Source organism: Amblyomma americanum, chromosome 1, assembly GCF_052857255.1.
Source record: "Amblyomma americanum isolate KBUSLIRL-KWMA chromosome 1, ASM5285725v1, whole genome shotgun sequence".
Classification (NCBI taxonomy): Eukaryota; Metazoa; Arthropoda; class Arachnida; order Ixodida; family Ixodidae; genus Amblyomma; species Amblyomma americanum.
The window spans coordinates 471,933,786-471,947,077 of NC_135497.1; the positions used below are offsets into that span (position 1 = coordinate 471,933,786).

The 13,292-nt window shown below is 45.5% G+C and overlaps 1 protein-coding gene across 1 annotated transcript; it reads right to left on the bottom strand.

Moving 5' to 3' along the window:
• Positions 1-257: 257 nt before the first annotated feature.
• On the bottom strand, positions 258-3,996 carry LOC144126289 (uncharacterized). The gene is made up of 4 exons (XM_077660386.1): positions 3,884-3,996; positions 2,698-2,827; positions 1,710-1,853; positions 258-275 (listed from the first exon to the last, which is right to left on the bottom strand). Exons 1-4 carry the CDS (start codon positions 3,994-3,996, stop codon positions 258-260), a joined length of 405 nt encoding a protein of 134 aa, XP_077516512.1.
• Positions 3,997-13,292: the final 9,296 nt, after the last annotated feature.

Here is a 13,292-nt window from a genome sequence, read left to right on the forward strand (position 1 = left end):
AAAGGGTCGTCAAGTGTCATGGGGTCTATGTTCATCCCATTCATCTATCTATGTTCATCTATGTTCATCTCACCTGCTAGCCATCCGTGATGCCATGCTAGGGGAATAAACGTGACATGTCAAACGGTCGACACCACTGGCTGGAAGGCCTGCTCTTAGGGGCGTTTGCCGCTTTGTTCTGAAGTTGTATTTGTCTACAGTGCAAAAAAAAGACAAAAAGAAAGGAGGTGCGCTGGAGATATTCCCCCTTCCCCCAGTTACTTCATCCAGAATGTCTACACACCAAAAGTGCAGATTAATTTTAAGACAAAATCAAATATGTGAACGATAGTGTAAATGTCATGGTCATCCTCTGGTTCTAAAATATCTTTTTTCAACACCGAGTACACACACATTTGCAAATACGTATTGTAAATATCCTATTGTCAGGTTTAGTAAAAAAAAGTACCGGTACAGAGTGTGTTTCTTTCCTTCCAATTATGTATATCACATTAGTAAAGAAATTGATACAAGGAATTTACCTACACTGGGCAAAATAATTTATAACGGAATTTCCTCTGTCATCTTGTTCCATTCTCAGTAACAAGAGCTGACCCATCGCAGCGGCTTAGCAGTCAGGGCAGTCAGATACTTAGCCAGGGGACTGCAAGTTCAATGTCGCTGTCAACGCACGTTAATGAAGCTCAGGTGGTCTAAATTAATCTACAGCCCTTCACCACTGCATGGCTCAAAGTTCAAGTGTCGCTTCAGGACATTCAACCCCACAATTCATTTAGTTCCAAGAATGGCTATAAAGTTATACTGGGCCACAAGGCCTTAAATAAACTGCAATATTAGAGTCGCTTGTTTATTTGATGTAATTCGTGCTTTTGTTTTCAAGCTGTAAAACCAGTGAAAACAATGAAGTTCCATTATATTGCAGAATTTTTGTAACACCTCAGGTGACCTGGAATACAATTTGACATAGCCACCGCTAGGGTGTTAAAGATGAAACTGCATAAGACTAGAAATTGAATTATAAACTATTTTCTAGGCATGTAATTCCACATGGTGCTCCATCAACGCTTTTGTCTTACATGCCTAGCCAAAGAAAACATTCCACCGAAAATTATGTATCGTTTTAAGTGGTTCATAAAATAGCGTAAGTGTTATTTAATGGTTGACAAAATCAATCACTGCTTTCATGGCAATGTCACCATATCCAGGTAGCCCCTTACCAATGTGCATGTACCACAAAGGTAGTCTTGTGACCAGCAGTTCTAATGCATTACCTAACGCACTGATACGTGAAACTATTTGGTCTGCTGCATTAGAGAACCACACTGCATGCCTCAGATACACCTGACCAATTTAAGCTATCACAGCTTTGCTCAGAGGTGCAACACTAAAACTTGACAATTCACACTGGTGAAAGAATGTAAAACCTGTAACTTGTCAACGCACTGCACTGCTCCCCCATATTCCTCTCAGAAAAAAACCTGATTACGCACCACTAAACAGCTAGCTGCTTGAAAACATTGTCATTGGCGAATTACTTAAACGCATATCACGGGCATGTTTTATTATCTTTCACTGGTTCGGGAATGAGCTATACATATAATTATATGCAGCTTGTCAACAGTTATTATGCTGATTCTAAAAAGCAAAAATAACTGATAAGTTGAATAGATGAAAAAAGTGCTTAAGTTTGCTTAAACCAATATGTTTACCTTGTAGTTGAAGTAAGCACTTCCAGTGTTAGCAGGCGCCATGATGGCAACATGTTTACCATCAACGGCCCCCAAACAGTTCGGAAATTGCCATTGCTTCTTGAAGCCTTCGGAAATCTCCACCCAATCACCTGCTGATGGCACCTGTGAACAGCACAGACAAAACAGTCTCATTACTGTTGTAAGTGGCTCAACCGTTCTTAAGCCAACTGTAGGCAATGGCAAAAAAATGAATCATATAGTACCTGCATGTTTTTTTGCCAAGTAAATTGCAACAGGTACGAGAGATATGCTGCAGTACTAGGACTGCAATGCAAAGAAGCTGTTCCCAGCTCAACCACACGCTCCTTCAGCACATGAGCCCTTCATAATGAGCACAGGATTGCTTGCGCTGCTAATGCGTAATGGAAAGTATGGACAATGAGCACAGGTTGTTACGGCAATAAGGGCTTTTACACATAAAGCTGACAATAAAAAGGGTGTGTATATGTCGGATGGCTGTATTTGGGTGGACGCCAATGAGTGCCGAGCAATTACTCCCTTATTACAAATCTACTTTACCTGGGGGATACCCTAAACATTTGAAAAACACTGTTCCCACTTCGAGTTACTGATCAAGTCTCTCTAGCCCTGCCATAAGCTTGGCATCCCGGTTACCTTATCTGGCAGAGCAACTGCTCTGATGAAGCATGGCCCCGGGATCGAACCCCAAACCAGAAAAAAATTTTTCTTTAACTACAAAGTTTCTGAAAAAGCTGTATAGCTTTCGTGTATAGTCATATAGGTGCACTTGGGTGGATGCTATTGAGTACTTGCTCCCTTATTATGCACCAAACAGCAATGACAATATACTATTCAAATAATGAAATCAGAATCTCAACAAATATTGAAAAAGATAACACCAGTATGCCTATAGCCTGTTGTTAATTAGTCAGCACAACAACAGCTTCATTACTAAACAGGTTTAATGCTACTAGATGATTCTCACCTTCATGAACTGGTCCTTGAGTCTGGCCCAGATTATCCGACAACAGAAGTGGATGGTGACACGAGCTTTTTCAATGCCAACTCTGCAGGCCAGGCCAATATCCTTGATGTCTTGTCCTGTTGCTAAGTAGCTGAGGAACAAGGGTAAGTTTCACAATATGAATCCTCTTCATCCATTTTTCAGTTCACTTTTTAGAGTGTTTCATTAAAAACAGCAATATGCCAATCGCCTGTGCGATTTGCGAAGTGACAACAGCATTCTGGTTTTTTTTCCAAAACCTTTATTGTACACTGTATACCACAATCAGCACAAATTTTGGCTTCAAATTTTTACATTGCTGTGCATGTGGCTTGTAGGATTTTCACGAAGGCTGCAAAAAGCTTGTTTTACAGTACTAAAGCTGTGGAGGGAATTTTGCTTCTGCATCCAGATGACCTTGCACTATTTAGTGGACAAAATTAACTAGTCTTTTGTTCATCTATACAGAAGGACTTCTTTGAGTATCCCTTAAAGGAGAATTAATCTACTATGGGCATAAACAATCAATAGCATCAGTATGATGTGTACTTTATATTTGCAACTTGGAGTGCTACCAAGCTGCCCCACCCTCCTCCTCAGTATATGGGCGTAATCATAATTAGACAAAACGGTACTTCAATTTTAAGAGATTTTCACTGAAAGAATTTGTGTGTTTATGCATTGTATGTCTGGCATTTTTAAGAGTAAGAGGACGGTGAGGTGGAGAGGATCATGAATGCCAACCACTGCTATACAAGAGGTGTCGGGTGGACGCCTAAGGAAAATAGGAAATATTTCAGAGCACTACCAGGGTAGGCACTGCAGTTAGGGGGCGCTTTGTAAATGTTTGGCGCAGGTCATATAACACTTTAAAGTGCTGGGAGCATAAGAGGGCTGGCTTGGCATACTCATGAATTACCTATAAACTAATTTGTACTCTGAATATTGCAAAATACAAACACAAGTCATGTGGGTAGCAGGAAGGGTCAAGCTGTCTTCTAAGAGAAAAATCCCTGTTTTAGACTTAAACATACCACGCAAGCTAACAGAAACCTGTTTGCACCAAGTAAAGCTCATTGTCCTCAATATATTCCCCTACTATCACCATTTTTAGTTGTCATGCCAGTTGTGAAAATGTGAAGGCAGTGTGTTTTGGCCGTTTACTAACCTCAAGGTTATTGCGAGCCATTCACCCGGCTCAAGCGGCTCCCTCATGACGTACTGCCGCGTTAAGTCATCGGTCACGAATGACAACAGGGTGTCAAACATCTCCGGTGACATTCTGTAGTATTTAAAAAAAATCATGGTCCCCTTCCCTCATCCGTTGCATCTGCAATAAAAAGACAGCAGCTTATGAAAAGCATACAACTCCAATGCAAATTGACACTTCTATATATACAGACAGAAAACTTGGAAATGAAAAGTTGGTTATAATGGAGTAAAAGGCACAGTAACCCTAATTCAAAGGAAACGAATCAACTTTGTCGTGAAGGAAGGGAGGAAATGGAAGAAAAAGAAGTTGCTAACAGCGGCAAGCCATCGAGACCTGAAACACCTGAGCTGCGGCTAGCGTGATAGAAAGGACAGGGAGGAGGGAAAAAAGGGGAGAGCGACAGAAAGAAAGGATAGGGGTACGGTGGCAATATACATCAGGTACAAACACAAGATACACAAAACCTCGAATTTCGAATCATGCGAAATTCGAGGCTTATCTGATTATTAAATTCGCCGCAGCATTGATTTATTACCGCGTCCTCGATGTCAGCAGCTGAATTCTACAGAGGGGATTTCATCCACACAGCGCGAAGACGAACACGGACAAGAGGGAAGACACCACGCGCTGTGCGAATGAACGCATGAAATACCAACTCTCCCAGCAACTGATATTGAGCAACAGTGGTGATAAGGCTTGTCTAGAGCACGTTTTCGGTGTGCTGCGGGAGAAATAACGTAAAATCTTATGCCGGTTGATTGCCTTGTTGCGGGAACTGCGCTTCCGATTATATAATTCGTGCACCTATGTGAAAAGCGCTAACTGCGTTAAAATTTCGCATCTTTGCTCCGCCAGCCGCAGCTCGAGCGCTCTAGGTAAGCCCCCTCATGTCTGTACATGTTATCTCCGCCGGCCACAGCTCGAGCGATCTATAAAGTTTGGTCATATATATACCTAATAGAGAATAGCACCGCATCTATTGGCAGTTTTGCGCACGAGAAAACGCGACTGCAATTTAAATAGACGAAATCTGTCACCGCCGTAAAAAACAGGCCTTCCTGCTTGCGATGCTGAAAGACCGGTCTCACCCACCAGCTTCTACGCTACCGTTGCTTTTTCTGCAGTATAATAAGAAGCAGTAGCTCCTTTTTCAAAAGCAACGACTGTAGTTTTCTGCCCATCGTGAGTCTCGAAAAAGAAGGAAGAAGCTCCAAGGCGGCTCGCCGAAGACTGCTGTCTGGTGACTGTGTCGAAGCTGTTGTCGATGTCATTCATCAGGTGTACACAAGAAATAATGTTTTTTGAAGCAAACCTCAAACAAACTTCTGTTTTAAGTCAAGTTTAAAATTTGACATTTTACGCTGTGTAAAAATTTGTTTTAACTCTATTGTGACGTGTTGCAGTATGGGGCATTTGGACAGTTTAGCCCAAAATCGCCAGAGGACACTGCGCTCGACCGGATCGGCGCCAGCAACGCCAATCCGTACGCTCTCATGTGTTTTGCTGCTCTCTCCAGCCGGCCCTGAGCGTCGACGCCAGTAGGAGCGACGCTGACGCGACGCCGAAGAAGCGCTGCCTTGTGGTTGCAGCTTAAGAGAGTGCAGGAGAATACCGCTATCTTAAGCGTGAATCACAACCCTGTTAAAATTGATAGAGAGAAGAGACTTAAAAATATAAAACCTGACAGGACAGTCGCTCAGTCAATGTACCCTCAGGCCTTTCCTTTTAGAGTGCCCTGGTCTATCAGGTAGGGCTGTTCCCTGGCTGATGGGTCTAGAGTTGGTGGTTTCCAGAGGGTAGGGGTGGGTGACTGAGCGGGTGGGACACAGATTGGATGTGAGCATTCCCTGATACAGTGATAGAGTGGGACGGTACTGGATCCATAGGTGGTACAGTACAGAGAGAAAAGTGTAAGGCAGATCAAGAAGGTAAACTAAGCGCATGCAACTGAGTGGGATGGATGTCTCGAGCTTGTGTTCCAGGTAACGCTTCAACACCCGCGTTGTTAACGGCTGGGCTGCCAGTGTTATGGACTTTAGGAACACAAACCATTGAGTGCAGTTGGGGTTTGCGGGAAACCAGTCCCGTGCCCTTTCTTTCGTTCTAATAATCGTTTTTCTTTTCCTTTGTCTCTCTCTCAAGTTCGTGCTTTGTAAGAAGTCTAGTGAGGAGGAGAGTATGTCAACCTTGATTGTTGTGCTGTATATGACCGAGGCGAGAACCCGACCACGGCGACTGCGTTTTTATGGAGGAAAAACTCTAAGGCGCCCGAGTGCTATGCGACGTCAGGGCACGTTAAAGATCCGCAGGTGGTCGAAAATATTCCAGAGCCCTCCACTACGGCACCTCTGTATTCCCTTGTTCTTTCACTCCCACCTTGATTCCTTCCGTTACTACGCGGTTTAGTTGTCCAAAGTTATATGAGACAGATACTGCGCCATTTCTCCTCCCCAAAAACCAATAATTATAAGCGCAGAGGACGCCGGAGTTGTAGTTGTTTTTAAGACTGAAGGAAGAAGGAAAAGGAACGCGCACGAAGCTTACCCACTGGCTCAAGCAGAATCACATTCGCTGCCACGTGCATAGAGTAGGAGAGTTGAAAGATAATCAAGAGGAAAGATTGAAGGACAAGACTCGCGTCGTAACAACCGCGTCACCTGAAGCGATGACGGTGGTTCAACAACAGATACTCCCTGTGACAGGCAGCCCTCGCAACATTGGTGAGTGCTCCTACGGGCTAGGACGCCACCGACCCACAGGGGGGTGTCTGCAGCTTTCAGACATTGGTGAGTGGCGACACCACGGGTTCCCGAGCATCCGCAGGGACATCCCGCAGGGGGATAAAGGTGAAGAGTGCATCACTACGGACAGATTGAAAACTAAAAATTTTGACGGATTTGCCTCTCTGGTTGGGTTTGAAATCTTATAATAATCTTTACATCTCCAACCAAAAACTTTATTTTAATTTTAATTTTAACCACACGTTTCGAAGCCAACTCGGCTCCTTCATCAGGGGTGACTGAGGGCAGGAGCTAGCGTCTTTTAAGTACGGAGGGGAGGAGGGGGTTAAGGAAACAAAAGCAGTGATGCGAAAAGAATGGGGGAGGAGGAGAGAGTTGAATGCTGTTAGTCACGTTGTCGCGCTGCAGGGAGGTAGTCAATGGTGACTTTTTTTCTTGAGTTGAAGAGCGAAGTCCCGGGGCATATACTGGGGGCATTCTTCCTTTTCTGTGGTTGATGTTCTTCGGGGTGGTTTGGATGTGCCAGGATTCCAAAAGAAGCCTTTTGTGGTAATTTGTTTCGGTTCCGAAAACGCGAGTTTCTTCGAAGCTGATTTTATGGTCGGAGACCTCGGAATGTTCGCTACTATATTGCGGTCTCGTTAATTTGCTGTCGTAGTTTTTTTGTTGCCGAATTCCTTCTTTGAAATTTTTGGTTTGGCCAATGTAGCTTGCATCGCAGTCGGCGCAAGGAATTTTGTAGACAATGCCTTGGGCTCTTTCTCTGCGCGGCCGCTCTTTGGGAACAGGTAGCCAAAGCGCAACAGTGTTTGTGGGCTTGTGCGCAACCTGGAGACCCGCTTTTTTCAAGATTCGTGCGATGGATTAGCTGACACCTCCGATATAAGGTAAAGTGACATATTTTGGAGGTGGCGTTGGTCTTTGTGTGTTGATTTCTTGGTGAATGTTGTTTTTGACGTCGCATGATTTTTTGAATAAAGTCTTTTGGATAGCCGTTCATGACGAGCTCTTTGAATATCGCGCGTTGTTCTTTTTTTCTGTCAAGTTGTGTGCTGCAGTGTGTCTCAATTCTTCTGAACAGCGTCTTCACCACTGATGCTTTATATACGGTCGGGTGGTTCGAAGACAAGTGGAGACACCGGCCTGAGTTAGTTTGTTTGCGCTATACGGAGAATTGAAGGGTACTGTGGTTTCGGGGTACGAGGACGTCCAAAAACGGAAGGAACTTTTCTGGCTCCACCTCTAGCGTGAACTGAATGTCAGGTTCTACGGAGTTTAAATGAGAAAATAAATATTGAATCTCAGAACTCTTGATGACGGCGAAGCGGTACTCGACTTACCTGAGGAAAATCTTTGGTTTCGGGTTCAAGGAGTTGAGGGCTCGTTTTTCGATGTGTTCTATGGTTAAATTAACCATGACGACAGAGATGGAGGCTGCTATTCGCGTTAATTACACTTGTCGGCAAAATTCCCTTTTTGACGAGAAGTATGATTTTGATAGGCACAGCTCCAGGAGGCGGCACACATCATTTACACTCTGGGGTGTTCGTGCACTGATTGTGTCGTCTAGTTAAGGGCGTCTCGGGTAGCCGTGGCCGCAAGCTTCACGGGGATTTTTGTGAAAAGGTTCACCACGTCGAAGGAGAGAAGATATTCCTCGGCCTCAAGCGTGGCTTGGGACACCAGTCGGATGACGTCACTGGAATGACGGATATGGGTTGCTTTTTTGCTGCGATTGAGGATATCAGTTTGCGAAGGTATTCTGGCAACGAGCGAAGAGAGGAACACTGGAATTCCATAATCGGGCGCACAGGGATCGTTGGTTTGTAGATTTTGCGTAGGCTGTAGAATGCTTGACCCGATCCGCTGGTCCTCAATGACTGAAGGTACAGGTTTCGAAAGTTGAGGTGATTTTGGATACTTCTTTTAATGTTTTGTATCGCCTTGCTTGGGTAGTTGTTGTGGGGTCCTTCAATATTTCATATTCTTGACTGCTTCGTAAGTTGGATATTTTCTCTTCGTAGTCCTGTCTGTGCAGATCGACGGTTGTGTTGCCCTTGTCCGATAGGTAGATCACTATGTTGGTGTCTTTCTTGAGGTCTTGCAGGGCTTGCCTTTCATCCGGATGTAGGTTTGGTTCATTTCGGTGGGCTTGCATTGAGTTAAGTACACCTATATTTTTGAGCCTGACCTCTCTCGCCCACCAGGTTCCATTTGCCCGATACGGACTTCAAGGGCAGATAGGCACGCTGGAAGGGGGGTCTATTCACCTGGAGGTTGAATTTGTGTCCTTGGCTAGGATTGAACTTTCGGCACTTGTTGCTTTCTGGAGGAGAAGTTGGCGACGAGTTCAGAATGGTCCAGTGGAGATTGTTCGGGCCGGCGTTGAAGTTTCGATAACCTCTCTGTGTGCTTGGTGCGGTGTTTGTCGGCTACTGATGCGGTTTCTTTGACAAGAGGCTCGGTAGATGTGATTAGATTGGGCATCTTGGGCTCTAGTTGTCGGCGGGCGAAGGCGTCGATTTCTTTATTCCTAATCAAGCTACAGTACACATGTATCCGCGCCGTCAGCAGGTACTGTTCTGCCTTGTTGAAGATGCTTCGTCCTTACGGTGTGGTGACCGGGCGTGGTTGTCGTAGGCTCTGGGGTAAAACCTTGGTTTCCTTGCATTTGTTGGTGAATTACAGGTGTGTCGTGAACACCGAGATGTCTTGTATGGTCTTGATGTACTTCTTGGCAAGCTGCATAGCTTCTAGCTCGAAGTCTTCACGGAAAGATTGAAAACTAAACATTTTGACAGATTTGTCTTTCTAGTTGAGTTAAAGTCTTATAATAAACTTTGCATTCCAACCAAAAATTTTAGTTTTAATTTTATCCGAACGTTTCGAAGCCAACTCGGCTCCTTCATCAGTGGTGACTGAGGGCAGTAGCTCGCCTCTTTTAAGTATGAAGGGGAGGAAGGGTTCAAAGAAACGACAGCTGTGACGCGAAAGGCGTGGGGGAGAGGGAGCGAGAGGGAGAGGGGGTTCAGTCTCTTAGTCACGTTCTCGCACTGCAGGGAGGTGGTCAATGGCGACTTCATTTCGTTGAGTTGAAGAGCGAAGTCCCAGGGCATATACTGGGGGCAGGTTTCCTTTTGCGCTGTTGATGTTATTCGGGGTCGTTTAGACGTGCCACGATTCCAGAAGGAGCCGTTTGTGGTAATTTGTTTTGGTTCCGAGAATGCGGGTTTCTTCGAAGCTGATTTTATGGTCGGAGACCTCGGAATGTTCGCTACTGGATTGCGCTCTCTTGTGAATTTGCGCACGTCGTTTTTTTTATGCCGAATTTTTTGTTTGAAATTTTTGGTTTCGCCGATGTAGCTTGCGTCGCAGTCGGCGCAAGGAATATTGTAGACAATGCCTTGGGCCCTTCTCTCCGCGGCCGCTCTTTATAAACAGGTTGGCAAAGAGCAACAACGTTTGTGGGCTTGTGCGCAACCTGGAGACCCGTTTTGTTCAGGACTCGGGCGATGGTTTCGCTGACACCACCGACATAAGGTAAAGTGATGTATTTTGGCGGCGGTGTTGGTCTTTGTCTGTTGATTTCTTGGCGAATGTTGTGTTTTTGAGGTCGAATGATTTTTTGAATAAAGTTCTTTCGGTAACCATTCAAGATCAGTTCTTTGAATATCGCGACTTGTAGTTTTTTCTTGTCAAGTTGTGTGCTGCAGTGTGTCTCAACAAATCTGAAAAGCGTCTTCACCACCGATACATTATGCACTGCTTGGTGGTTCGATCAGAAGCGGAGATACCGGCCTGAGTGAGTTGGTTTGCGGTATAGGGAGAATTTAAGGGCACTGTGGTTTCGGTACACGAAGAGGTCCAAAAACGGCAGGAAGTTTTCTTATTCTAGCTCTAGCGTGAAGTGAATGTCAGGTTCTACGGAAATTAATGGAAAAAGAAATTTTGAATCTCAGATCTTGTGATGACGTTGAAGTCGTCGTCGACATACCTGAGTAAAATATTTGGTTTCGGGTGGAATGAGTTGAGGGCTCGCTCTTCGAAGTGTTCCATGGTTAAATTGGCCATGGCAATAGAGATGAATTCCCCATTGGGGTTCCTTTCACTTGGTAAAATTTCCCGTTTGAGGATAAGTATGCGTTTGACAGGCCCAAATCCAGGAGGCCCCACACATCATTTACACTCAGCGGGGTTTGCCCTGAGTTTATCGTCGCGTTGGAGGGCGTCTCGGGTAGCGGTCACCGCAAGCTTCACCTGGATGTTTGTGAAAAGGGACAAAACTTTGAAGGAGAAAACGCATTCGTCGGTCTCAAGAGTGGCTTGGGACACCAGTTCGATGAAGTGACTGGAATGACGGATATGTGTCGCTTTTTTGCATGCGTTTGGGGAAATGAGTTTCAGAATATATTCTGACAACGAGCGAAGAGGGGAACACCGGAAGTCTACAATCGGGCGCAAAGGAATCCCCGGTTTGTGGATGTTGGTTATGCCGTAGAATGCTGGAGCCGATCCGTTGGTGTTCAAAAACTGAAGGTAGATGTTTCGGAAGTTGGGGTGCTTTTGGAATACTTCTTTCAATGTTTTGTTTTGCCTTGCGTGGGTAGTCGATGTGGGGTCCTTCTTCAATTTTTCATATTCTTGACTGCTGCGTAAGGTGGCTATTTTCTCTTCGCAGTTCCGTGTGTCCAGAACGACTGTTGTGTTGCCTCTGTCCTCTGGGAGGGTCACTATGTGGGTGTCTGCCTTGAGGTCCTGCAGGGCATGCCTTTCGTACTGTGGTAGGTTTGATACTTTTCGGTGTGTTTGGATTGAGTTTAGTACACCTATTGTTTTCAGCCTGGTCCCTTCTCGCACACCAAGTTCCAGTTGCCGGATACGGACTTCAAGCGCAGATACGCATGCTGGACGGGGGGTCTATTCACCTGGAGGTTGAATTTGTGTCCCTTGGCTAGGATTGACGTTTCGGCACTTGTGAGTTTTCTGGAGGAGAAGTTGGCGACCAGGTCAGAATGGTGCGGTGGGCATTGTTCCGGCCGGCGTTGAAGTTTCGACAACTTCTCTGTCTCCTTGGTGCGGTTTCTTTAGTTCTTTAGCAAAGGCCTCAATAGACGTCGCTAGCTTGGGCATCTTGTGCTCGAGTTGTCTGCGGGCGAAGAAGGCGTCGACTTCTTTCTTCCTAATCACGCTAGGGCAATCATGTATCCTTGCCGACACCAGGTGCTGTTCTGCTTTGTTGATGATGCTTCGTCCTTCCCGTGTGGTTACCGCGCGTCACAGTCGTAGGATCTGGGGTACAATCTTTTTTTCCTTGCATTTCTTGGTAAATTTCAGGTATGTCTTGAACACCGAGATGCCTTGCGTGGTCTTGTTGTACTTGTTGGCAAGGTGCATAGCTTCTAGCCCGAAGTCTGTACGGGTAGACTGAAAACCAAACATTTTGACAGATTTGCCTGTCTGGTTGAGTTTGATGACTTATAACTGAACATCTTCAACACCAAAATTTAATTTTAACCCAACGTTTCGAAGCCGACTCGTCTCCTTAATCAGGGTGACTGAGGGCAGTAGCTAGCATCGTTTAAGTATGGAGGGGAGGAGTAGGTCAAAGGAACGACAGCTGTGATGCGAAAGACGTGGGGGAGGGAGAGGGAAGGGGGTGAAGGCTCTATGTCACATATGCCCAGTATATGCCCAGAGACTCCGCTCTTCAACTCAGAAAAAAAGTCGTCATTGACCACCTCCATGCAGTGCAACCACGTGACTAAAAGCCTTAACCCCTTCTTCCCATTCCCCCACGCCTTTTGCATCACAGCTGTTAGTTCCTTTGACCCTTCCTCCCCTCAATACTTCAAAGACGTTAGCTACTGCCATCAGTCACCCCTGATGAAGGAGCCGAGTCGGCTTCGAAACTTTGGGTTAAAACTAAAATTAAAATTTTTGGTTGGAGATGTACAGTTTATTCTAAATCACGACGGACCCGAGTACCCGCGCTTCTTCGTGCGCGGCATCGCCGTGTCAGTGGAAAAAGTTATCCTGGTGGATGAGCCGATGCCGAGCGTTTGACATTTATGGACCCTCGGTGGAGGCAACACATCACTTTGGCCCCAACTTCATGTAGACGACACATCCGGCCTGACCCGACCGGGGGAAATCGGCAGTCGCCTTTTACTGTCCTTCCCTTAACCTTTCACTTTCCTATCTTCTTTCTCGGAACTCTCCTGTCTTCTCCACTCCTAATTACTTTTTCTCTTCTTCCTGGCAGCGACGGATAACCTTGTGTGACGAACTACCCTCATTTGTGCCATATTTGGTTATAGTTGAAGTGTACGGCTGACGTGCGCAAGACATGTTGGGAAGGTGGTGTCCCGTCCGCTGGGTGGGCGTCGGGCATCATGACCAAACATGTAGGACTCTTTACGGTTCTACCTCCCTCACAAAATGATCGCGCTCTAAAAAGAGTGCGGACCGAAGACATCACTGCCCAGTGCTTCCAGAAAACAGAAAAAAATCAGTTTTCTAGGCATCATGTCATACATAGCGAAAATGCAGAGCAACCAGCCAGAAACTTGTCTCCATTCATTGTTTCTAAATCTCTTACAGACGTCCTGGGCCTTGGCTACAAG